This window comes from Pan troglodytes, chromosome 1 (genome assembly GCF_028858775.2).
Source record: "Pan troglodytes isolate AG18354 chromosome 1, NHGRI_mPanTro3-v2.0_pri, whole genome shotgun sequence".
NCBI classification, from domain to species: Eukaryota; Metazoa; Chordata; class Mammalia; order Primates; family Hominidae; genus Pan; species Pan troglodytes.
In genome coordinates this window covers 186,275,985-186,302,911 of record NC_072398.2, presented here as the reverse complement: position 1 = coordinate 186,302,911, position 26,927 = coordinate 186,275,985, and the positions used below count along the sequence as shown (strand labels likewise).

The 26,927-nt window shown below is 46.5% G+C and overlaps 2 protein-coding genes across 26 annotated transcripts in view; one reads left to right on the top strand and one right to left on the bottom strand.

The window, feature by feature from the left end:
- Nucleotides 1-26,927, bottom strand: part of TMEM53 (transmembrane protein 53) — a 70,379-nt gene that overhangs the window by 10,978 nt on the left and 32,474 nt on the right. The window contains exon 1 of one of the 8 annotated variants that reach the window (XM_513099.8): nucleotides 9,192-9,445. The exons of 4 other annotated variants lie outside the window; for them this stretch is intronic. In XM_513099.8, coding sequence (XP_513099.3) covers nucleotides 9,192-9,252 — 61 coding nt within the window. In that variant the 5' untranslated portion in view covers nucleotides 9,253-9,445. Of the gene's footprint in view, nucleotides 1-8,626; nucleotides 9,098-9,191; nucleotides 9,446-26,927 lie in introns of those variants that run through there. 3 more of the 8 variants (XM_009455956.4, XM_009455963.4, XM_009455960.5) reach the window with 3 other exon arrangements.
- Nucleotides 9,462-26,927, top strand: part of ARMH1 (armadillo like helical domain containing 1) — a 51,339-nt gene continuing 33,873 nt past the window's right edge. For 10 of the 18 annotated variants that reach the window (XR_010146796.1, XR_010146795.1, XR_682085.4 and 7 more), the window contains exons 1-3: nucleotides 9,559-9,734; nucleotides 23,066-23,189; nucleotides 24,542-24,769. Coding sequence is in view for 10 of the 18 variants with exons in the window: in XM_009456095.4 (XP_009454370.1) it covers nucleotides 24,564-24,769 (206 nt within the window). In the remaining 8 variants the exon portion in view is untranslated. Of the gene's footprint in view, nucleotides 9,735-23,065; nucleotides 23,190-24,541; nucleotides 24,770-26,927 lie in introns of all 18 variants that reach the window. The other 8 variants (XR_010146788.1, XM_009456089.4, XM_009456083.4 and 5 more) reach the window with 4 other exon arrangements.

Below are 26,927 nucleotides of genomic sequence, written 5' to 3'. Positions count from 1 at the left end.
ACCACTGCACTTAACACACACTATACTGACATCATCAGGAACAGGTAGGAGGCTACTGTAAAATTCAAGGCAAGAAATGGTGAAGGCCTGAACCAGAGCAGTGGAGAGACAGATAGGGAGGGGTAGAAATGACAGGAAGAAAACGGTCACAAGAATTCTGGAACATGTATCAAAAGTCTCAAAAACATGCAATCTTTGCCAGGCGCAGTGGCACAAGCCTATAATCCCAGTATTTTGGAAGGCCGAGGCAGGTAGATCACTTGAGGTCAGGAGTTGGGGACCAGCCTGACCAACATGGTGAAACCCCGTCTCTACTAAATACAAAAAATTAGCTGGGCACAGTGGTGGGCGCCTGTAATCCCAGCTACTTGGGAGGCTGAGGCAGAGAATCACTTGAACCCAGGAGGCGGAGGTTGCAGTGAGCAGAGATTGTGCCACTGCACTCCAGCCAGGGCAACAAGAGCGAAACTCCATCTCAAAAAAAAAATATATATATATATCATGCAATCTTTGACTTGGTAATTCCACTTATAAGAAAGAAAAACGTTAAATCATGGAGAAATATTCAATAATACATTAAGCAGATCATAGACATAAATGTAAGAGCTGAAACTACAAAACTGTTAGAAGAGAACATACGAGTAAATCTTTGGATTAAGCAGCAGTTTCATAGACATGCCACCAAAAGTACAAGGAACAAACAAACAAAAGAGATAAATTGAGACTTCATCAAAATAAAAACTTTTTACTTCAAAGGACATAATCCAAAAAAAGTGAAAAAAAGAAAAACCCCACAGCATGGATAAAATATTTGCAAATCATGTATCTGATAAGGGAGTAATATCCAGAATACAGAGAAAACTCCTAAAACTCAACAGCAAAAAGTAAACCCAACTCAAAAATTGGCAAAGGACCTGAATATATTAAGCAGGTCTTTCTCCAGAGAAGATTTACAAATGGCCAATAAGCACATAAAAACATGCTCAACATCATAGCCATTAGGGAAATCAAAATCAAAGCCACTATGAGGTATCTCTTTATACCCAGGATGGCTATAATTAAAAAGTCAGATAATAAACAAGTGTTGGTTGTGGATGAAACCAGGACCCTCATACACTGCTGGTGGAAATGCATAATGGTGCAGCCACTTTGGAAAACAGTATGGCAGATCCTCAAAAAAATTAAACGTAGAGTTACCACATGATCCCACAATTTCACTACTAGGGATACATCCAAGAGAACTAAAAATATACATCCACATGAAAACTTGCCCATGAATGTTCACTGCAGTCATAATAACCAAAAGGTGGAAACATACCTCCTATCATCTGTGAACAGATAAACAAAATGTGATACATCCATACAATTAAATACCATTCAGTCATAAAAAGGAATGAAGTACTAATACATGTGATAGCATGGATGAACCTTGAAAACATCATTCTAAGTGAAATAAGTCAGATACAAAGGGGCACATATTATATGACTTCATTTATATAAAATATCAAGAATAGGCAAATCCACAGAGAATGAAAGATTAGTGGTTGCCAAGGGCTGGGGGGAGGAGGGAATGGAGAGTGACTACTAACAGGAATGGGGTTTCTTTTTCAGATGATGAAAATGTTTTGGAATTAAATAGCAGTGATACTCTTACAATTCTGTGAATATACCAAAAGCCAGTGAATTGTACTTTTTTTTTTTTTTTTTTTTTGAGACAGGGTCTCACTCTGTCACCCAGGCTGGAATGCAGTAGTGAGATCATGGCTTACTACAGTCTCAACCTCCCAGGCTCAAGCGATCCTCCCATCACAGCCTCCTGAGTGCTAAGACTACAGGCACATGGTACCACGCCTGGCTAATTTTTTATTTTTTGTAGAGACAGGGTCTCACTATGTTGCCCAAGCTGGTCTTGAACTCCTGGGCTCAAGCAATCCTCCCACCTTAGCCTCCCAAAGTACTGGGATTACAGGCATGAGCCACCGCACCTGGCCAGAAGTACATTTTTAAAGGGTGGATTTTATGGTATGTGAATTATTTCTCAATAATGTTATTATTTTTAAAAATAATAGTAATACATTAAGTGAAAACAAGTTATAAAGCAATATCATAACAGAATACCCATATACACACACATACTACACAAATGCACACTTTTTTTTTTGTTTTTTTTTTTTTGACAGTCTCACTCTGTCGCCCAGGCTGGAGTGTAATGGTGCAATCTCGGCTCACTACAACCTCCGCCTTCCAGGTTCAAGCGATTCTCCTGCCTCAGCCTCCCTAGTTGCTGGGATTACAGGCGCCCACCATCATGCCCGGCTAATTTATGTAGTTTCAGTAGAAACGGGGTTTCACCATGTTGGCCAGGCTGGTCTCGAACTCCTGACTTCAGGTGATCTGCCCACCTCGGCCTCCCAAAGTGCTGGAATTACAGGCATGAGTCACCGTGCCCAGCCACGTATTTTTTTTAATGCATAGAAAAAATACATCAAATATTAATAGCAATTATTTATGGGATTAGAGGCAATTTCTTTTTCATGATTTTTTTCCCATTTTCTAAAATCAGTATGTATAACTTCTGCAATGAGAGTTAAAATATTATCTCAAACAACAGGGGAGGTGGTCCAGCAGAGTCAAAAGCAGTTGAGAAGTCAAAGAGGCCAGGGATGCCCAGAAGCCCCTCAGCAATGTGGAAGGATTCTTTTCAACCCTAGCACTTCTCGAGTACCCCACAAAACAATTTAATCTCACAAGCTCCCTGTCCTCTAGAATTTCTCAACAAATAACACTGACACAGATAGTGCAAGAATTACAAATACGTATATTGTACAACAGTTCAAGCCATAAAACTCAAGCATAAATTAGATTGTGTATATCCCAGGGGCATATGGGGAAGACAAAGGAATGGGCTGATAAGGCATAAGGGTCTGTAGTACAATATGTACTTTTTTATTTGCAAGCCAGAATGAAAATAGAAACCATGTTTTCTTTTTAAAATGCAAAAAATTGGCCAGACTTGGTGGCTCACGCCTGTAATCCCAGCACTTTGGGAGGCCGAGGTGGGCGGATCACAAGGTCAGGAGGTCAAGACCATCCTGGCTAACAGGTGAAACCCCGTCTCTACTAAAAATACAAAAAATTACCCGAGCGTGGTGGCGGGCGCCTATAGTCCCAGCTACTCCGGAGGCTGAGGCAAGAGAATGGCGTGAACCCAGAGCCGAGATCGCACCACTGCACTCCAGCCTGGGCGACAGAACGATATTCTGTCTCAAAAATAAAATAAAATAAAAATAAAAATAAAATAACATGCAAAAAATTGAAAGAGTCTTAATTTTCTCTACTCCCCAGAAAAACTTTCTAGTGTCTCACAGTTCCTATATTTAAATCAAATTTTTCTTTTCTTCTTTGAGACAAGGTCTTTCTGTGTTGCCCAGGCTGGAGGGCAGTGGTGTAGTCATGGCTCACTGCAGCCTCGACCTCTTGGGCTCAGGTAATCCTCCTACCTCAGCCTCCCAAGTAGCTGGGACTATAGGCAAGCACCACCATGCTCAGCTAATTTTTGTATTATTTTGCAGAGGTAGGGTTTGGCCATGTTGCCCAGGCTGGTCTCAAACTCTTGGGCTCAAGCAATCCACCCCCCTCGGCCTCCCAAAGTGTTGGGATTACAGGCGTGAGCCACTGTACCTGGCCAAATTTCTTTATTTTTTTATTTACTTTTTAAAAGAAGAGCAGAGCAGAGTAGCATAGTATCTAAGAGTACATACTGTACAAAATCATATCTCGGTTCAAATCTCTGCCTCTGCCACTTAATAACTATGACACAGACCTTAATCAAGTTCTCTAAGCTTCAATTTCCTTATCTGTGAAATGGGGACAATGATACAAAGAATTAAATAAGATAATAGCTATAGAGGGCTTATCATGGTGCCTGGCAGAAGGAAAGAGTTCAATAAATTGAAATAATTATTACTTCACAAGTAATGCATACTCACTGTAGAAAAAGTAGAAAATGAATATCTAATAAAATTGGAATCATATTGTTTGTAATCTGCTTTCTTCCGTTTGGCAATATATTGTGAACATTTTTCCCTGTCAGTTTATATATTTCTACACCATTATTTTTAGTGGCTTCAGAGAGGCTATAGAATGTTTCATAATTTATGGTGACCAAATCTCCCATTATTGGATATGATGCTGTTTCCAATTTTTTGCTGTTATAAAAATACTTTAATGGACACCCCTTTCTTTGTGCATGTCCCTAATTGTTTCCTAGAAATGGCATCGTATTCAGGCAGCCCCTCCTAATGGCAACTGAAATCTCGGCATGCACAAGCTCTGGAGTAAGGCTCTTAAGCTGAAATCTGGAATTACTTTGGGCAAGACACTTTACCTCCCCACGAGCGTCTGTTCTTCATCTGTAAAACAGGATTAAGGGTTCTCCCTACTTCACAAGGTGGTTGTGAGGATTAATAAAATAATGAAAGGAGCTCCTGGTGGGCCTGGCATGTGGATAGAACATGGTTAACAGTGTAAGTACCACAGACATTCAGAGAAAAGGAGGCCTGCAAAGAGGCCTGGATCTCAAATCCAGGGTCTAGTACAGCACCAGCACCTGGCATAGAGCAGACACTTAGAAAGCATTCTATTTTTTTTTTTTTTTTTTTTTTTTTGAGACGGAGTTTCGCTCTCGTTACCTAGGCTGGAGTGCAATGGCACAATCTCGGCTCACTGCAACCTCCGCTTCCCAGGTTCAAGCGATTCTCCTGCCTCAGCCTCCTGAGTAGCTGAGATTATAGGCATGCGCCACCACACCCGGCTAATTTTGTATTTTTAGTAGAGATGGGGTTTCTCCATATTGGTCAGGCTAGTCTTGAACTCCCGACCTCAGGTGATCCGCCCACCTCGGCCTCCCAAAGTGCTGGGGTTACAGGTGTGACCCACCACGCCCAGCCAGAAAGGGCTCTTATCTAGAGGTGAAAGAAAAGAGATCATGATTCCAAAAATAAATACAACTCCTCTGTATTTAAAAAAAAAAAAAAAAGACCTTTGGGGTCCTCGTAGACAAGACAAGGATCAAATCCCAAATGACTCTCTTCGCCTGGGTCTTTGAGGTCTGTCCATCATGACAGATCTTCAGGTTTTCATCTCATTCTCCACCCACAAAAGCACAGTGCAGCCTCCTGCCAGGCCCCTGTTCCCTCCAGCCACTCACTGTCCCACTTCAGGGATTTACTTCTGCACTTTCTCCCATCCAAGTTCCAAGCAGGCCTGACACTGCTTAGCTTCTGAGATCTGCATGTTCAAGGTGGTATGGCCATGGACTTGACTTCCGCACTTTCTGCTGCTCACCATGGGGGTCTGTCAGCCCTCCTGAAGCTTCAGGTCCAGCTTGGGCTGCTCTACTCCAGGAAGCCTCTCCCACCACAGGGCCCACCATGGTGGTCCAGACCCTTCAGCACTGTCTCCTGGGTGTCCGAGACAACTTCCTGAGGGTTAAAATGATGTCTATATTTCTTTGACCTCAGCCAGTGATGAGCAAAAAAGGAAAAAAGGCACGCGGTAAAACCTGGGGAGCAAAAACCCCCTCACTTCCCCTCTCTGTGATCCCCTTAAGACCTTCTGTTTACTTTAAGAGCAAAATGTTTGTCTCAGGCCTAGGCCCCAGCCCCATTAATTGTATGAATGAATTTTTCTTTATGCTTACTGAACATGAGAGCCACATGGTGCCTTTAAGAAGGTTGCTGGCCTATGAGCAAGTCACAGAGGGGATCTAAGTGGGACTTGGCTGACCATTCTCTGGATGGGAGGAGGGGTGGCACGGCCTGGGCCTGGGATGTCAGAGCAGCTCTGGCTTGGGCCTACAGTGCTGCCAAGTGATTCCATTCAGCTCACTTGGTACCTCATCCCTCCCAGGCCCTGGTGACAGTGAGTGAAGCCATCAAAAACACGACAACAGGAAAATATAGTGCTTATGGGAGCCCCAGGAGAGACCCTTCCCAAATGAAATGAAGTAAGAGAGGGTATTGAGAGACTGAGGGGATCACTGGCCTGGGAAAAAGAGAGGGAAGAGGGAAGACAGATTCTGGGTCAAACGACCGGCTTTAGCAAAGGCCTGGGCAGACGACCATCGGCGTGGGCAGCCAATAGGTACTGGCTGGTAGGATTCCCAGCAGAAGGATGTTGGGCTGCCAAGCCTGACCTACAAGGCCCAGGGCTCTGAATGACCCCAGATGTGCAGCTGCCTTCCAGCTGGCTAACGTGCCAGCATCAGCTTCTCTGTCAGCTCACAGCAGTGATGGGCTCTGTGGTTTCGATTTTTCAAATACAGGGGAAAAGTAATTTCAGGCCAGGCGCAGTGGCTCATACCTGTAATCGCAGCACTTTGGGAGGCTGCGATAGGAGGACTGCTTGAGCCCAGAAGTTTCAAACCAGTCTGGGCAACACAGTAAGACTCTGTCTCCATATAAGAAAATGAAAATTTTTTAAACTGAAAAAAGAAGTGTTTTTAAAGGCTGGGCACAGTGGCTCACGCCTGTAATCCCAGCACTTTAGGAGGCTGAGGCAGGTGGATCACCTGAGGTCAGGAGTTCGAGACCAGCCTAACCAATATGGTGAAACCTTGTCTCTACTAAAACTACAAAAATTAGCCAGGCATGGTGGCGGGTGCCTGTAGTCCCAGCTACTTGGGAGGCTGAAACAGGAGAATTGCTTGAAGCCAGGAGGCGGAGGTTGCAGTGAACTGAGATCGTGCCACTGCACTCCAGCCTGGGCGACAGAGTTAGACTCCACCTCAAAAAAAAAAGTTTTAAAAAGTAATTTCAGAAACTAAATATGAATGTCCTACACACTTCTCCACCATTAAACAGTAATTGCAAAAGACAGACAATCTCTGGGGCTCCAAAAGACTGTCACTCTATCAGGCCATGTTGGCCTGGAGGGAAGCTCTGCAGATAGGAAGCAAATGGATTCAGGGGACCACAGCGTCGTGATCTCCTTCTGAGGGGTTTGACAACCTCTAGCTCTCCTCTGGAGCATGACTGTGAGAGGGAAGGGCAATGAATTAAAGCCAGTCAGGAGGAGCAATAAGGAGGAGAAACAACTGAAAGCCGTGGAGGTGTTTCCCTTGGAGGAAATGTGAAGGCACGAAGCTGTCCTCTTGAACAGAGGAAGAGAGATTCCTTGCTGTGTATCGTTCCCACCACAATGCTCTAGCTCTGCAGTTAGCACACCATTTTGAAACCACCTGCTTATAAATTCACTCCCCTCCCCAAAACCGCAGCTCCTTAGGCGTGTGAGTCACTTCTGAGTGGCCAACAACGATCCCACAGCCAGGACACAGCAAATACTGAACTGAGAGCGGAAATTACAGGAAGGCCTATTGTGGCTCAAGAAAGAGAAGTGCTTTCTAACAATCCCAGCTGCCTCCAACAGGCTAGGATGTTTGGGCAGAAGCATCGCCCCAGGGAAGGGTCTGCTAGCAATGGAATGCACTCATGCCAACAGAGGGAGGCAGGACAAAACAGTCTCTGAGATTTCTTCCAATTCTAAGACCCAGCCTCCTGGAGCAGCAAAGGGAGCCATGGGATCCGCCACTGCACTCCGGCCTGGGCGACAGGGGAGACTCCATCTCTTAAAAAAAAAAAAAGAAAGGGGGGCGGAGGGGGAACCATAGGGGAGCAATGCAATGGCAGCACCTGCACTGTGCCAGGGACACACATCCAAACGCTACCTCGTAACCCTCGCAATCCCACGAGGAGGTAGGCACTAGTACTCTTCCCATTTCACAGTGGAGGAATCTCAGGCTCAGGGAGGTTCAATAGCTTGCCAAAGACACATAACTTGTAAGACATGGAGCTGAAATGTGAACCAGGACCACGAGGCTGCCCTCCTGGCCGTGCAGAAGGCAGCTCCAACCCTTTGCAGCCGAAGACTCTCCAAAGGAAATAATATTAACTGACTTCATGGCTTGCTGACGCCAAAACGTGTCCAAAGTATTTTTACATCTATAAACCCAAAAGCGCTAAGCCAGCAGATCCAGCTCTAGGGAAAAACAGCTGGTCTGGGGCCATCTGTTCTGTGGGAGTCTAAGGGCTGCCCTCTCCTAGACTCCAACCAAAGAACATGAGATGCTACGGGAGGGATCTGGGAAGGCTCTCCTTAAGGAGGTAAGTTTTATGGAGAGCAGAGTATAAGATCAAACCTTTGCATTAGAAAGATCACTGTGGTAGCAATTTAAGAGGCTGGGCTGCAGGCAGTGAGACAGGAGGCGTGAAGGCGATGCTGGACTAATGCAAGTGAGGGACACGCTGGCCTCAGGCTGATCATACTTCAAGGCCCTTCTGCCAGAATTCCCAGAGAGACCAAACTTTCCACTCTCTGGACCCCGATCTACTCACACTGTCATGGATGCGGGCCTGCTGTCAATCCTAATTTTGTGGAGACTCCTACATGTCTTTCTTTAATGTAAGGAGAGAAACAATGCTGATCGTAAATGCCAATTACTGAACTCACTCCATGCCAGGCCCTTTACACAATCTCCAGATGGCCCCAAACAGCCCTATGAGGAAGGTTACTATCCTTATCCCGGTTTTGCAGTGGAGGAAACTGAAGTTCAGAGAAGGTAGCTTACCAAAGGTAATCCAGCTCCTAAAGGAAGGAGTCAGGATTTCAGTCGAGTTCTACCCGACGGCAGAGACTGCACTGTTAACCACTGCCGAGAAGAGTGGAGAGGGATGGCTAAGGGTTCTGAGTCCCGGGCTTCTGCGAGGATCGGTGACCCCGCGAGGCTCCCCCTCCACGCCTTCGGGAAAATAATAAGTGATAGGCTAGATGTGGGAAGCCCAATCCCAAACAAAGGAATCAGGAGGGATCCAGCTTTCGGCAGCCTTCAGCTATGAGAAGTGATTAAAGGGCATGGACCTGAGCACCCCGGACAGGAAAGACAGAAAAAGAGGTCCCAAGCGAGCAGCTGACTCGGGGCAGAGGCGGGGCTCGCCAGGGAGGAACACTCTGGGGCGGGACTTACGAGGGGCGGGGCTCTCTGAGCCTCTCTAAGTCTAGGACCTGCCAGACCCTATGAGGGGGCGGCCCGCGGGAGGGCGGGGCCGCATGAGGGGCGGGGCTACAGCTGCGCTCGCAACCCACAGGTTCATGAGGTCACCTCCCCGCGCCTGGACCCAACCCTCATTCCATACTCTGGCTCCAGCAGGGCTGATCCGGGATCTCGATGGTGTAGTCCAGCTCTGCCGAGGCCATGGTGAAGGCGCCGGCCCAGAGCACGGGTCTCCAGCCGGAACTCCCGCTTGCGCACCCGTGCCTCACCCGGGCGCCTCCTGGGCGCCGCCCAATCACCACACACCTCCCCCAACACGGCCCAATCCCTGCGCCGCGCTCTGTGACCTCCCGCCTTAGCAACCACCGAGTCTCTTCCAGAGCCTCTCGCCTCACCCCACTAGCTCGGCCCTAGCAACCATGCCCCGCCCCTATTACTGACCCGCAGCCATTGGCTAATTCGCTTGATCTGGATCAGGTATTGGTCAGCCGGGGCGCCGGTCAGGAAGAGTCCCCACCCTCTCATGTAGGTGAGAGGCGGCTGAAGAGTTGCTGTATTCTGGGAATGGGCAGGGTCACTTGTCCGAACAGAGTCCTATCCTACGCGGCGGAAGCGTGTGCCCTTTGACTTGCATCGTCTACCTACCTCTGCCATCCTCTACCAGCCGCAACTGCGAGGGCTGGAGGTATAAAACCGTACAAAACGGCCTAGGGGGCGCGTGCCGACCCAACCTCCACCCAGTGGGGTTGAGGCATATTCTGGATGGATGAATGGATGGGTGGGTGGATGGGAAGCAGTCTTCAGTTGATGACTTTAGAGAATGCCCTGTTGATAGGGCCCACTGAGGAGCTGGGAGTGCAACTTTCTTGCATTTATCTATATTTACCTACTATGTGTCATACTATGTGCCAGCATATTTACATACTATGTGCCAGAGACTGGGTGGGCTAAATAAGGTTCCTTAGGCCCTAGTGAGGATCAAGCTTTTGGCCCTCCCTCTCCCATGTCTTAACGGGAGAGGGAGAGAAACCATGCATGAAGCAACTCTGATTCTGCGTGTGAGATAAATACTACAGAAGAGTAAGGATTTGAGGAGCTCAGAATCAGAGAAGGGGCATTTATGGCAGTGGGGTTGGCTCTTGAGCTGGGCCTTAAAAGACTTTTAGAGATAGGGAGGGGGAAAGACTCTTTGCATGCCAGGCGCGGTGGCTCAAACTCGTAATCCCAGCACTTTGGAAGGCCGAGACGGGAGAATGGCTTGAAGGAGTTCAAGACCAGCCTGGACAACATAGTGAGACCTTCATCTCTACAAAATTAAAATTTTAAAAATTAGCCAGGCATAGTAGTGCATGCCTGAAGTCCCAGCTACTTGGAAAGCTGAGGTGGGAGGATCACTTGAGTCAGGAGGTCAAAGCTGCAGTGAGCCATGATTGTGCCACTGCACTCCAGCCTGGGTGACAGAGTGAGACCCTGTCTCAAAAAACAAAACAAAGAGCCCAGTGTGGTGTCTCAACCTGGTAATCCCAGCACTTTGGGAGGCTGAGGCGGGCGTATCACTTCAGGTCAGAGTTCGAGACCAGCCTGGCCAACATGGCGAAACCCCATCTCTACTAAAAATACAAAAATTAGCCAGGCATGGTGGTGCACACCTGTAATCCCAGCTACTTGGGAGGCTGAGGCAGGAGAATGGCTTGAACCTGGGAGGCAGAGGTGGCAGTAAGCCGAGATTGCTCCACTGCACTCCAGCCTGGGTGACAGAGCGCGACTCTGTCTCAAAAAAAAAGAAAGATTAGTGGAGGAACTGGATTGAGGATTGGGAGAAGGAGGGAGACCAGTTAGGAGGTTGTTTCAGTAGTGGGGAAGGATTATGGTGGCATAAAGCATGGAGTGGCAGCTGAAATGGAAAGGGCAGGATGAATTCCTTAGACACTTATAGCTAGAAAAAAATGGACTTGGTTACTAATTGGGTGTGGGGGAAGTAAGGGAAATGAAGGATGACTTCTAGATTCCTGGTTTGGGCAAACAGGAAGGAGAGGAAGCAAGGGTTTTTCGGAGAGGGTCAGTTCTGGGCACGGTGAGCTTGGGGTGCCAATGGAACATCCAAGTGGAGGTATCCAGAAGGCCATTGGATATGCCTAACTGGAGTTCGCCAGATAAGTCTAACTGGAAGTTGCAGTGTGGGAGTCTATGGGGCCTTATAGATGCCAGCCACACCAATAGATTTGTTGAGCTTGCCCAGGGAGTAAGTGTAGAGTCAGAAGAGACCTAGGACAGAGCCCTGAGAAACACCCAAGTTTGAGGGTCTGGCAAAGGTGGACGAACCTGCAAAGGTAATCAAGATGAAGTGTCCAAAATGGTAAGAAGATCAGTAGTAGTATGTGGTGTTTCAGAAGCCAAGGAAGGAAAGTGTTGAAGGCTTATGACTAATCAAGTAAAATAAGGCCTGAAAGAATCCACTGGATTTAGAAACAAGGAAGTTGTTGGTGACCTTTACAAGTGCAGTTTCAGTGGAGTGATGGGAGCAGAGGTCAAATTACAGTGGTTTGAGAAGCAGATGGGATTGAGGAAGTGAAGATTCATGTAAGATACATTTTCAGAAAGCTTGGCTATTTAGGAGAAGAAAAAAGAAGGCAATATCTGGAAGGAAACACAGGTTTTTATTCGGATGGAAGAAATGTTGGTGTGGATCCAGCAAAGGGGAAAAAGATAAAACTATAAGGGAAAGAAGATAACTGAGAATGGTGCCCCTGAAAAAAAGACTTCACCAAAGTGTTGGTGAAGAAATTCACTTAGAAGGGTGGAGGAACTTTTGTTTTGTGGCAGAAGGGAAGCATTACGTTGAGGTTAATTGGTGGGTTTGGTGACAGGAAGTTGAGGGAATTCTTTGATGGTTTCCATTTTCTCTGTCAAATAAGAACATTATATCAGCCAGTGAGAGTGGGATTGGAGATGGTGTGCGAGATTGAAAAGAGCAGAGAAAGATTAAAATAGCAGCACTGGAGAGTGGCAGTGAGATGACTAAGGTAGCAAACAGATTTCTGGGCAGTTATCATGGCCCTGTCGAGGTTAGTGACCATTAATTTTCGGAAGCAGCAGTCTGCAAGGTTGTGTAATATGCATTTTTCCCTCAACAACATTCAGCCACCTAGAAGTGGGTACACAGAGGTTAGTTTAATTGATCTAGGTTTGGGTTTTACCAGGCGGATACAATGGAAGGACAAAGGACAAGGAAGTTGAAGATTGTGGCAAAACAGTGATTGAAATGAAGGGCCTTAGTATCTAAACTGGATAGGAGAGTGAAAAAAAAATGTATGGACTAGAGGTCCCAGTGAAGTCAGAGAATCCATATCTGAGATCATTGAATGAGAGAGTTGTGATCAGAAAGTGGAAGAATGAAGTTTGAGTAGTTTCCGGTGATGACAAGGTCCACTGTGTGGCCGTGGGAGTCAGTGGCCAAAGTGGAGTACAGGAGACAGTCAGGATGCTGATGTGGCCACTGAACTCCCCCTGGATGATAGAAAGACTTGAGGGGAGGGAAGGGAAGAGGATGCCCGTGAGCTAGGTACCGGTCTCTGATGGGCAGAGCAGGTTTTTCTGGAGTCTCTAGGTGACAGCATGAGGAGGGGCAAAGGCTGAGACAGCTAAATGGTATGACCCTTGAAGTAGTAAGGGCTTTTACAAGAAGGAGGTGGAATAAGGAACTGAGTTGGGCTTTGGCAAGGAGACATGAGGCCCCCTCCTAAACCTGAAATCCTGGGGGTGTAAGAGTCTAAACAGATTCTACCAGGAGGGCCATGCAGAAGGGGAGCCCTGGGGTAGAGCCAGCTTTGGATGCAGGCTGGAGGTGGGCAGGTGACTGGAGAGGCTGAGGATGGAGGAGACTTAGCTGATTGGGAAGAAGGGTTTTCAAGAGCAGAGTAAAAAGGTTGGGAAGGGAAGGAAGGCTGGGAAATGGGTCGAGGAAGATGAAGCATAGAGCAGTGAAGGGGCAAGGAGAGTGTGGTTGACCTCGCCAGTTACATGTTGTGGAGAGAGGATGAGGGCAGGTCTGTGGAGCAGTGTTGGAGGCAGAAGTGAGTCTGGGGAGAAGAAGAGTGGGGGCTGTGGGTAGGAATGAGGGCAAGTGGGGAGAAGATGAAGGCAGAGGATTTCATAGGAAGGAGATGGGGGAAAGGAGTTCTTGTGGGAAGAGGATGGAGAAAATGGACAGATGTGAGGAAAAGGTAGGGGCAGATGGAGTCTACCAGGAAGTGATGAGTAGCAGGGGTAGGGGTATCTGTCAGGGTATGACTGGGGAGCAGAAGAGGGTCCATGAGAAGGAAGTGACAAATTGGAGTGCATATGCCCCTGGGAGAGAAATAAGGACACCTTGTTTGGAAGTTTGAGGAGATAATGTTTCTCTCTCCCTATCTCTGAATGGAGAACTGAGAGTTAGGAGTCAGGGATGGGAGCCCAAGGAGAAGGCCTGTCTCATTCTACATGTGAAACCTACAGGAATAGGAGGCAGTGACTCGCTTGTTGTCTCCGAGGCCATGTGGGGACAGTGAGCCAGGCTGGCAACCCATGCCTTGGAGGCCTCTTTGCTTTCAGAAGGTGTCTTTTGATTTGCCGGGGGGTGGGGAAGCCCTCTGGGAAATTTTATTTAGAAACAAGACCTATTGACCTCTTGATTTTTAATACCTCCCCTTCGCTTGTTGCCAAGGACCTTTGGCTTAGCATGAGAGCTGAGGCTTTTGAGATTGTGTGATTTTAGTTTCCCTGCATGAAGAAGAACCATTTGGCCACTATAGAAATGATTTGTGGATGAGTCCAGATTTATTAATCACCTCTGAAGATGGAGAGGAAATTAAAAACAAAGAGTCCACTCTGGGCTGAAGACAAAGTAGGTCTGTTATCCTTGCAGAAGACTTTGCCAAGGTTAGAAGGCCACAAACAAACCAATTTGGACCGAGGTTCCTAATCGGGATTTTTAATTTCGCGTGCTTGATTTTTCGCACCATTTTCTCTCTGAGGTAAAATAATGACTATTTTAATTGGCTGCCACTTACAGAGAGATCCCAATAAGCATGATGGCATACATATATTTTTCTCTGGCATTCCATGTGTGCTCCAGTTCTTATGATCAAGCTGGTGAAGCTGACTTTTACTGCATGCTGCATGCCATGATCAGTTGACTATAAATTAAATCTTCTTTTCCAAAAGCCATTTTCCATTAGTGCTAATTTGTTTGCTTCTCATTTCCACTGATCATTAGAGTCTCTGGTTGTGAGCACCAAATTGGAAATAATTTCTTTGACATTTCAAAAAAAATTTCTCCCCTTCTTGAATGCCACTTGGCTGCAGCTAAATAACATTATGGTTTACAGAAGAACAGTTCACTCCAATTACAATTTAACTGACCGTTCATGGCACTGAATCCCTGTCCTTAGTGTCCAAAGATGACACCGCTGCTGACATTGCTGTTTCCTGTCATAGCTGTAAAACACCTCATAGACTTTGCACTGGCCTTCTTGGATGGAGATTCTGCCACTCCGCACATGGCAGCTTTGGGAAGTTGGTAGTTTTATGGACCTGCATATCATGGACATTCAGATATAATCATCTCAACAGGAGCTGGCTGATTTCTTCACACATTCACTCAGCGAGCATTTATTCAACATCTATTTTGTGCCAGGCATTGTGCCAGGCCCTAGGGACACAGAGACAGGGAAGACCAACCCCTGCCCTTGAGGAACTCACACTCTAGTGGGAAGGATGGGTAAGTTTTAAAGCATAGTAGAGGAAGAGGTGGCATGGATGGGACCAGAGCTGCAAACCCCTAGTTGTCCCAGGGAGTTTGCCAAAGGGCAAAAAGGAACCTGGCCATTCCTGATGGCAGAGCAACACTGAGATGCAGAGGGCCCTGGAAGGGCCTGGGGAGTTGAGAGTGCAAGGTTGTTGTAATGTGGAAGTGACTAGAGATGAAGTTAGATTGGGGCCAAGTTTGTTTGTTTGTTTGTTTGTTGTTTTGAGACACTCTGTCACCCAGGCTGGAGTTCAATGGCACGGTCTCGGCTCACTGCAGCCTCAGCCTCCCAGGTTCAAGTGATTCTCCCGAGTAGCTGGGACTACAGGTGCGTGCCACCACACCCAGCTAATTTTTGTATTTTTAGTAGAGACGGGGTTTCACTATGTTGGCCAGGCTAGTCTCGAACTCCTGACCTCATGATCCACCGCTTCAGCTTCCCAAAGTGCTGGGATTATTGGCGTAAGCCACTGCGCCCAGCTGGGGCCAAGTTTTGAAGGGCCTTGAGTGCCATATTGGGTTTAGACTCTATCCAGTAGGCCACAGTGAGCTAATGGAGAAATCTGGGGGTGAAGCAAGTAGGAAGGGTAGAAGCTTATGGAAAAAGTAGTTAGGAGATGGCTTTGTTTGTATATTTATTTGGGTTGGTGGGGATTGAGCAAGTGTTTAAGAGGAGTCAGGGAAGATGGGAAGATTGAAGATAGGAGTAGAACCTAGTGCACACGGAGAGGGTGGGTGCTGATATGATGATCTTAAGAGGAGAGGGTTGTGCTTGATGGCCCCTATATTCTCTGTGAAGTTGGAAGCAAAGTTATCCAGGCATCCTCCTTGATTCCTCCCCGTCTTTTATCTTCCACAGCCAGTCAGTCACCAGGCCCTGTTTCTTCAAATGGTGTGACATTTCTACTTCTCTCCAACCCTAATATCATCAGCATCTTTGTCAAGGCCGTAGGAATGACTTCCTAACTGGTGCCCCCACCTCCAATTTGCCCCCTTCCGATCCCCTTTTTTTTTTTTTTTTTTGAGACGGAGTCTCACTCTGTCACCCAGGCTGGAGTGTAGTGGCGTGATCTTGGCTCACTGCAAGCTCCACCTCCTGGGTTCACGCCATTCTCCTGCCTCAGCCTCCCGAGTAGCTGGGACTACAGGCGTCCACCACCATGCCCGGCTAACTTTTTGTATTTTTTAGTAGAGAGGGGGTTTCACCGTGTTAGCCAGGATGGTCTCGATCTCCTGACCTCGTGATCTGTCTGCCTCAGCCTCCCAAAGTGCTGGGATTACAAGCGTGAGCCACTGCGCCCGGCCGTGAGGCTCCATTTCTAAAAAATTTTTTTAAGTTAGCCAGGCATGGTGGTGCACACCCGTAGTCCTAGCTACTCAGGAGGCTGAGGCAGGAGGATCGCTTGAGCCCGGGAGTTCAAGACTGCATTGAGCTATGACGGTGCTGTGCACTCCAGCCTGAGTGACAAGAGTGAGCCCCTATCTCGAATAAATACATTGATAAATAAATAATAATAAAGATAGGTAAAAATCAAGGCTAACAAGAAAAATGCCTAAATAGAGGGGTTAAGGATACAAGGGAGGCAGGAGTAATGAGTAGAATGAGGGCCCTGAGAAGGCAGGGTGGATGGATGCAGAGCTCTGGTAGATGGCTAGAGAAGGAGAGGAGAAGGATGGATGTGGATAGAGATGAAGAAAGAAGAGGAGTATGATGACATTCTTACCTAATGGCCTATAACTTTCTTTGTTAAACCCAAAAGTAGGCCTTCTGAGAATAGATGGAAGAGGTGGGAAGGTAAGGAGCTTGGAATTGTAGACTTCATAGGTGGGATGGTGCTAGCCAGTCACAGATTTGGGGTGTGGGTCTTGGGTATGAAAGCTGTGTTGGTTGGAGGTGAAAGCTGGAGGTCGCTGGAGTCTGCATTCCATGTCTCTTCTCTGTGCGCCAACAGAACCTGGGATATATCCCATCAGAGCGCTCTCCACTGTTCATTAAAATCACCTTTTTGCTTGTCTCTCTGCCCTGCCAGTCTGTAAGCACCCGAGGCCAAGGTCTATGTTTGTCATGTTAACCAATCCCAAGCCCAGTGCTTGGCTCAGAGTTGGCACCTGGGAATCTGTTTAATTAACTAATGTGCAGAGCTAAGGAAATTAAAGTGCACATTCTGAGCACAGTGTGTTGGATGTCAGTTTAAATAACACTTATTGAGTGCCTGTGTTTTACCAGAGACCCTGCTAGCCACCCAAATTACAAAGATGGAGCACACTGATGTTGAAATTGCCTAGTGGCTCTTGAGTAAACAGGAAGGCTTAACGTGTCAAAGTCATTGATCAGCACTGCGGCAAGGTAGAGAGGGAAAGACAGATGGCCTGACCTCAGAGGAGGAGGAAGGGTTCAGGAACAGTAGTAGGGATTTAGAGAATGGTGTTTGAGGTGTAGGATAGTGGGCAGCCCCCTTCCTGATTTAGAAGCAGCAGCAGCATGGGTTGAGGCAAGGGGTGGGGTGGGGTGTCAGGTTTCACCTGGGGCCGAATTTAGATGGAAATTCTTTGGCCTGAAATGTTTGAAGCTTTATCCTCAGGTAGTAAGGAACCACTGAAGAGTTTGAAGCAGTGAAATCTGTCAGATTTGTACTTTTAAAAATCTCACATCAAAGCCTGGCCTGGTGGCTCACACCTGTAATCCCAGTACTTTGGGAGGCCGAGGCAGGAGGATTGCTTGAGCCCAGGAGTTTGACACCAGCCTGGGCAACAAAGCAAGACCCCACCTCTACAAAAAATAAACAAATATAAAAATAAAAATTAGGTGGGCATGGTGGCATGCACCTGTAGTCCCAGCTACTCAGGAGGCTGAGGTGGGAGGATCACTCGAGCCCAGGCGATTGAGGCTGCAGTAAGTTATGATTGTGCCACTGCACTCCAGCCTGGGTGACAGAGCAAGGCCCTGTCTCAAAAATAAAAATAAAAATAAAAAATCTCACATCACTGTGGAGTTTAGGCTGGGGCAAGCCTGAAGACCAGTGGAGGCTGTTGCAGTAATCCATATGAGGAACAAGGGTGTGAAACTAAAATAGCGGCAGTGGAGGTGAAGACAGATAGACTGATCTCAGGGAAATTTAGGACATGTAATTGGCAGGAGCTGGCAACAGTTCAGATGAGGGCAAGGGAGAGGAATAAGTCAAAGACAACTTTTGGCTGACTAGGAGGGTGGTGACCCAAGCACTGAAATAGGACCAACACAGGGCAAGGGGCAGGTGTGAGTTGATGAGTTCAGTTTGGGACCTGTTGACTTGAGGAGCCTGTGACACATACCAGTGAAGAGTCTGCCGGTCACTTAAGTACATAAAGAGATCTGGAGCTCAGGTGGGAGGCCCAGACTGAGGAGACGGATTTGAGAGTCGTGCGCCTATAAATGTAATTTGAAGTGATGGGGTGAATGAGGTCACCCAGGGATTACAAAGCATGAGAAGAGAACTAAGAATGGGAAAACGACCTGCAAAGACACTATCCTGCAATGGCAACTGAGGATTCAGAGAGTCTGGAGTAGAACCAGGGGATTCTGGGGTTAGGAAAAGAGTCATTCACAATCCATCAGAGAGACCAAGCACGGTGGGACGGTGAGCTAAACCACTAAATCTGACAACAGGAGATTATTGGTGACACCTTGGAGCACAGAGGAGAACAGGATCCATGCCCTTGGCTTAGTGGGGAAAAACCTGGACTTTGGAGTTATATACAGATCTAAGTTCAAATCCCATTCCCATCCCTATTTGAGACCTTCAATAAATGAGCAAACCCTTCTAAACCTTAGTTTCTTCATCTGAAAGTTGTGGATAATGATGACCTCCTGAGGATCTTAAGAGGATTAAAACAAAGAATTTAGGCAGGGTGCGGTGGCTCACACCTGTAATTCCAGCACTTTGGGAGGCCAAGGTGGGAAGATAGCTTGAGGCCAGGAGTTTGAGATCAGCCTAGGCAACACAGAGAGACCCCATCTCTATAAACAAAAACAAGCACAGAGAGAGAGAGAGTGTGTGTGAGTGTGTGTGCGTATGGTGTATGGATAGCTCTTAATCAACACTCAAAAAATGTCAGTTTCTTCTCCCTGCCTTCATTCCTTCTGCCTTCACCAGGAAACACAGCTAACATCACTTTTTCCTTAGCGGTCAACAAGCTTAGATACAATTTATCCCAGCAACTGACTCTTGAAATTGACACATTTTGGTCTTTTTTCCACTGTTTTCATCTTATTAATTATTTTTAAAAATGGTAGTTAATGGGTCTTTTTTTACCCTCATCAAGCTTACTATTAAAGAAAGGTTGAGATAAATAATACATGACTGGAGGCTCTTAATTAAATATACTTAATGTCTTTTATCTCCCCCTACTTCTCAAAAACCTTAGTGACATAACCCCGCTGAAGAAATATAAAAAAGCATTCAGTCACAAAAGTTCATGGAAGGAGGCAACAGGAGATGAAAGAATTCAACAAATATTTGGAAGGTAGAAGGCAGGTGCAGGGAGGTTAACTGGCTTGAAGCAGAGGAAATTGCAAGCAAGTGCCAACAAGGGGAGCTTACCAACAAGAAACCAGTCAATTCAGTCAGTTTGACCTCTAAGAGGCTTAATGCTTGAAAGCACAAATTACCACTGAAGGTCAGAAATGAGGTATGGAGCCCAACCTAGGGGGATTCACTGACCTCTGTGTGCAGAGCACTTGCCCGCACTCCAGACCCTCAACCGCCAAGAAAGAAATGACTCTAAACTTTCTTGCTGCATGAAGAGGAAGGAAGTTGGACTCTGTAGGCCTCCTTGCACAGGGACCTCAGGCAGGGCTTGAAGGGCAGGAATGAGACATAGAGTTGAAAACTGATGAGTAGAGGGAAGGTCTACACACAGCATTGTGTGAGCCCTTCCCCCACCTGACTCCCAACATGCCATGGCGAGGTGTCTGTAATAGCTCTTTCACCCTCCCTGCTCTCTCACCCCTGCTCTCTCACCCTCCCTGGGAAAGTAGGAAAGTCTTCTCCAGAGACCCTGATATCTCTATGAGGGTGTTAAAAAAAAAAAAAAAACCTTCCACTGACTGACATTTATGAATTCCCCAGTGAGAAGACTAGTTGCCTAATAAATATCCAAACACTGAAGGATACAGTGATTTAAAGAGCCCACCAAGGGCCTACTATAGTAAATGAAAAAAGACCTTCACCAAAGCATATCATTATACAACTTCAGAAAGGTTTCAAAATCATCAGGAGTGAAAAAAATAGACAAAGGCACAGGAATCAGAATGACTTCAGATTTCTCATCAGCAACAGCAACTGGGGAGGGTGAATCTGAGGGAAGCTTTTTTTTTTTTTCGAGACAGGGTCTTGCTCTGTTGCCCAGGCTGGAGTGCAGTGGCGGGATCATAGATCACTGCAGCCCCGACCTGGTCTCATTCGATCTTCCCACCTCAGCCACCTTAGCCTCCCAAGTAGCTGAAACTACAAGTGTGTGTCACTATACCTGGCTAATTTGGGGGTGAGGGGATGGAGGTCTCACTGTGTTGCCCAGGCTGGTCTCAAACTCCTGGGCTCAAGTGATCCTCCTGCCTCAGCCTCCCAACATACTGGGATTATAGGCATGAGCCACCATACCTGGCCAGATAGCTTATTTCTTTTTTTTTCTTTTTTTTTTTGAGACAGAGTCTCACTCTGTCACCAGGCTGGAGTGCAGTGGCACAATCTCGGCTCACTGCAACCTCCACATCCTGGGTTCAAGTGATTCTCCTGCCTCAGCCTCCTGAGTAGCTGGGGCTACAGGCGCGCGCCACCACGCCCAGCTAATTTTTGTATTTTTAGTAGAGACGGGGTTTCACCATGTTGGCCAGGATGGTCTTGATCTCTTGACCTCGTGATCTGTCTGCCTCGGCCTCCCAAAGTGCTAGGATTACAGGCGTGAGCCACCGCGCCCGGCCCAGATAGCTTATTTCTAACGCGGAGTTATATACCCAGCCAATCCAACATGTGGTCAAAAACAATATTTTTAGACTTTCCGGGACAAAACAAGGGAGTACACAAAGAAGGAAGAAGATGTGAGAGATAGGAAATGGGCATCCGTCAGAAAAACTCGGCAAGAGGAAATCCCAGGACAACATTTGCATACCAGCCTTAGTGAGCAACCAGTCTAAACTATAGTAGAAAGAGATCTGTGGGACAGAGGTTTCCAGGGAAAAGATGGAATTAATCAGTTACAGATTGAACATTTGGAAAAATAATCACTACATATTTGGGACATTTGGAATGAAATAGCCCTTGGTACTTCAAACCAAACAATAGGAAAAAAATGACAATTATTAACTCCAGGTAAAACCAAACTGTAAGAAAAAAATGTAATAGTAGTTTGCTACTTGAAGAGTTTATTTGCTTGATCAATCATGTTAACATGCCGCACTCAGTGGCTCATGCCTGTAATCCCAGCACTTTGGGAGGCTGAGGCAGGCAGATCACTTGAGCTCAGGAATTTGAGACAAGCCTGGTCAGCACAGCAAAACCCCATCTCTACTAAAAATATAAAAATTAGCCAGGTGTGGTGGCACATGCCTGTAATCCCAGCTACTCAGGAGGCTGAGGTAGGAGAATCGCAGGAACCTGGGAGGCAGAGGCTGCAGTGAGCCAAGATCACACCACTGCACTCCAGCCTAGGCAACAGAGTGAGACTGCATCTCAAAAAATGATAATAATAATGTAAACACTATTGATTTAACTATAAAGTATGGGAAATAATGTTGGAGGATAGAAAGAAAAAAAATGGGAGTTAGAGTGGTGCAATAAAACTGATTCCTCCGCTGGGCAAGGTGGCATGTGCCTGTAGCCCCAGCTACTCAGGAGGCTGAGGCAGGAGGACTGCTTGAGGCCAGGAGTTTAAGGCTGCAGTTTACTATGATCGTACCTGTGAATAGCCACTGCACTGCAGGCCGGGCAACATAGTGAGACCTCATTTCAGAAAAAAAAAAAAAAAAAAATGAAGACCTAATTCCTCACCTGCCAGAATGATAAATACATAAATATTGCCTAAGGTTGATACATCGAATGATAGCAGTGTATTAGTTTGCTAGAGCTGCCATAACAAAGTGTTATAGACTAGATAACTTAAATGACAGAAATTCATCATCTCACAGTTCTGGAGGCTGGAAGGCTGAGATTACAGTGTCACAGGGTTGATTTCCTCTGAGGCCTCTCTCCTTGGCTTGCAGATGACCATCTTTTCCCTGTGTCTTCACCTGGTTTTCTCTCTGTGTATGTCTGTATCCTAGTCACCTCTTCTTATAAGGACACCAATCATATTGGATAAAGGCCCACCCTAATGACATAGTTTAAACCTAATTTCCTCTTTAAAGACCATATCTGCATTTACAGCCACATCCCGAGTTACTGATGGTTAGGACTTCAACATAGGAATTTGGGGAAAACACAGTTCAGCCCATAACAAGTAGTATAAGCTCGTTATTTGGAAATACAGGGGTAAACAGCAGAAAAAATAGCCAAAAGAGTTTAAAGTAGCCTCCTCTGTGAGGAGAGACTGGAGGGCAGCAATAGATGAGGCAGGTGCTATTACTATTTGATTTTTTTCAAAATAGCAAGTGGCGGAGCTGAGCCTTGAACCCTGTCTGACTCCAGATCTCATGTTCTTCCACTCTCCCCCAAGAGTAGGAACTCCTCCAGCGCCCTGCAGCATCGTATTCATCTTTGCATCTCCCACGGTACCTTATACAGAGCCACAGGATGGGCCTTCACCACATACATAAGATTTACAGCTGCATCACAGTGACGTTTAAAGCTGCCGTTTGTTGATGCTTCTTTTCCTGTCTTCAAAGAAGATAGGGGAGACTGAGGTCCAAGGAAACATTGAGGGGCCGTAATGTGCCCTGCTTAGAGGTCCCTGCCTTTGGTGTCCTGGAATCACTGGGTGCATCTCTAATGGCACATTGAGTTTTGATACTAGAAAGGGTCCATTTAAGGCAGGGCAAGGGCACACGGTGCTTTCCTGCCTGATAAAGCTAGTGGTGGTGCCTCAGCCCCACCTCCCTGGGGTCTAGAACAGCCATTCACCCCCATTTTCTTGATGTCAGTTTGGCCACTGAAGGCAGCCACAGCCTCCCTAGGTTATTCTCAGATTTATGACTGCAATGGCATTCATAGCGATTGATGCAAGATCCCATGAGGGGGTTTGGTCATTTTTGTGTTCAGGTTGGTCCGCAGTCATTCACCTGGTTCTTAAGGCCAGCTAGATTTCGTGGTTATCTCCATCCCGGAGGCTGCGTGGACGCCCTTCTGGAAGCACACATCCCATGTCCTCTGGGGAGTAGTAGAGGTTGGTGTGTATGTATGTCTGTCTCCGCATGCCTCAGATTATTGCTTCCTAATAAAATTCTGATAGCTGGGCCCCATCAATATCTCAAATACATGTGAGGAAACGTTAATTTAGAATCAATTTTAGGATGTTTCAGACTGTAAAGTCCTTTTAACTAGATCTCTGGCGAAGATGTAGAAGCACTTTATGGGACTGTAAATTTCATGTTGAACAGTCTTCGTGAAATACACATCTCTCCTACACACAAGCTGTTCTCTCCATATCAATCATGGCCCCTGCAAGTAATGTTTCACAAATATTCTGTAAATCACAGAAAACTCCATGATAATGTGAAATATGACTTTCACTTGTCTGTTAGACAAAAGAATCACACATGCCTCTCTCCCATCAGCACTAACATTTGTTATGGATAATAACACTTTCAATCACAACTATTTTTGGAAAACGGGTTTATCTTAAACCTTCCCTCCCCCCACTGAAAATACTCTCCCAAGGACACAGACTCCTACAAACCACAGCCCATTAATCCAACTATGGAATGGGAACTTTTTCTTCCCACTAACTTTTTTTTAAGTTGTTTTTAAGAGTTAGTGTAAAAGCCCGAGGTACAAGGTTAAGGGGCACTTTAACTTAGGTGATTGGCATAAGAGGGAGGCCATGTCTCTCAAGACCTCAAGCCTCTGACCCTGTATGAAGTAAGCCACAAGAGAGGCCCAGATTTTGTTTCTTGTTTTTTTTTTTTTAATTTTTGTGTTTTTTTTAACAGAGTCTCACTCTGTCGCCCAGGCTAGAGTGCAGTGGCGCGATCTCGGCTCACTGCAACCCGCCTCCTGGGTTCAAGCGATTTCTCCTGCCTCAGCCTCCCAAGAGCTGGAATTACAGGTGCCTGCCACCACGCCCAGCTAATTTTTTGTATGTTTAGTAGAGACAGGGTTTCGCCATGTCAGCCAGGCTGGTCTCAAACTCCTGACCTCAGGTGATCCACCTGCCTGGGCCTTCCAAAGTGCTGGAATTACAGGCATGAGTCACCACGCCCGGCCTTAGCAAGCACTTTTATCTCAGCTGGATGCTCTGGTCTTTTAGTTGCTGGCATCATAGAGACGCCAAAGAGCTAAAATTTTAGTTCTTAAAGAGCAGACATTTAGCACACTGATATTCTTAATCCCATTACACTCCAGCTAGAGCCTCCCTGTTCAAGCAGCAGGTGACCAGTTCTAGAGTATATTTTGCGCATAACTACATCCATTTGCATGATAAAGCCACACCCTGCCTGCAGTTGATTGCTAGAAAAATAATGGAGTTGCATGATTCTAAACATTCCGATAACCTGTCTCTTTTCCCTCCCTCTGTAGCCAACTTCAGGACTGATTGATCATGACTTCTATAAAGGAGCAGGCAGCAATTAGCAGGCTCTTAAGTTTTTTACAGGAGTGGGACAACGCTGGCAAAGTCGCAAGGAGTCACATCCTCGACAAGTTCATTGAAACCAACCAAGGCAAGACTGCCCCTGAACTGGAGCAGGAGTTTTCCCAGGGAGCCAGTTTGTTCCTGGTACGCTTGACCACCTCGCTTAGAATCACGTATCCTTTGCTGAACAGAAAAAAAAAAAATTAGGCACCGGGCACGGTGGCTCACGCCTGTAATCCCAGCACTTTGGGAGGCCGAGGTGGGCAGATCACAAGGTCAGGAGTTCGAGACCAGCCTAACCAACATGGTGAAACCCTGTCTCTACTAAAAATACAAAAATTAGCCAGGCATGGTGGCAGGTGCCTGTAACCCCAACTACTCAAGAGGCTGAGGCAGGAGAATCACTTGAACCCGGGAAGCAGAGGTTGCAGTGAGCCGAGATCATGCCACTGCACTCCAGCCTGGGCAACAGAGTGAGACTCTGTCTCAAAACAAACAAACAAACAAAAATTAGGCAGCCTTCAAAAACGAAAAGGAGAGGAGATTGTCAAAGGGGTTTTCTCTTGATTCTGATATTTTAGAACAGACATCTGGTGTTAAAAAAAAGTGATAAAAAAAAATCCTTAGAGTCAAGAACTCTCTCAGCTTCCTGTGTTCCCAACCTATAATTGTATTTCTTTCTCACCCCTAACCTCTTTTGCTCCCATCAGAGTTGAAGTAGGTATACCTTCTGTCTAGGGCTAATCCTCTATTTGTACTGCACTTGAACCCCTTCCTATCTCCTTATTCTTTCTCTCCTATAGCTTTCACCTTTGCCTCATAACCAGCGATTTTTCAGCATTTATATATGCTGAAATCTCTTCTACTTTAAAAAATAAAATTGAATCCCTGTTTCAAATCTATATTCCACCCAACCCCAGTTTCTGCCCTTCATGGTGAAGCTTCTTTTGTTTGTTTGTTTATTTGAAACAGAGTCTCTCTCTGTGGCCCAGGCTGGGGTGCAATGGCACAATCTCAGCTCACCGCAACCTCTGCCTCCCCAGTTCAAGCGATTCTCCTGCCTCAGCCTCCTGAGTAGCTGAGACTACAGCCATGTACCACCACACCTGGCTAATTTTTGTATTTTTAGTAGAGACAGGGTTTCACCATGTTGGCCAGGCTGGTCTCAAACTCCTGACCTCAAAATGCTGGGAGTACAGGCATGAGACACCGCGCCCAGTGAAGCTTCTTGAAAAGGTTGTTGAGGGGCGGGGCGCGGTGACTCACGCCTGTAATCCCAACACTTTGGGAGGCCGAGGTGGGCGGATCACCTGAGGTCAGGAGTTTGAGACCAGCCTGGCCAACATGGGAAACCCCGTCTCTACTACAAATACAAAACTTAGCTGGGCATGGTGGCACATGCCTGTAATCCCAGCTACCCGGGAGGCTGAGGCAGGAGAATCATTTGAACCCGGGAGGCGGAGGTTGCAGTGAGCCAAGATCGCGCCATTGTACTCCAGCCTGGGCCACAGAGACAGACTCCATCTCAAAACAGTTTTTTAAAATTATAAAAATAAAGGTTGTTGAGTCTCCCTGTCTCCACTTCCTCTCCTCCCTTTTCTCCACTTGCTGCCATCTGACTTCAGTGCCTCCCACTCCACTGATGCAGGTCTTGCTAAGGTTACCCATGTTTTTCCAGTTGCAAAACCCAGGGACTGCATCCTCAGTCCTTATAGGTGACCTCTCAGTGGCATTTGTCAATCAACCTTTCCCACTTCTCAAAACACTCCTGGTTTCTCTGATACCGATTATCTTGGTGTCTATGCATTTCCCGCTCTTCTTCAGCCACCCCTTAAATGCTGTTCCTTGGGATTCCATCCTCGTCCCTCTTCTCTACTCACTCTCAGATTCTCCCTGAGGGACTAGTTCATTGTCAAGATTCAACACCACTCTTGTATGAGGGCTTTCAAATAAGTATCCCTGCCCAAATTTCTCTCTTGAATCTGAGTTCCATACCTATATATCCAACTATTCCATACCCATATATCCATCTTCACTCATATGCCACAAGATGAGTGTCACATATCTGACTTAGTAAACTAGGGGAATATGGTGCCATTATGTGGAAGAGAACATAAGAAGAGGAGTAAGTTTGAGGGTAGATAAGCTTGTTTTGGGACATGTTGAGTTTGAGATGTCTGTGCTCAGGATCCCTGGAGGCAGGTCAAGGCTAAAGACAGATCTGGTCACCGTCAAGGTGACCTCCAAGTTATAGGAGGATTTGAGGATATTCCTGCTCTGTGTGCCCATAGCACTCTACGGATTTATCTCAGACCCTTTTATTGTATATTT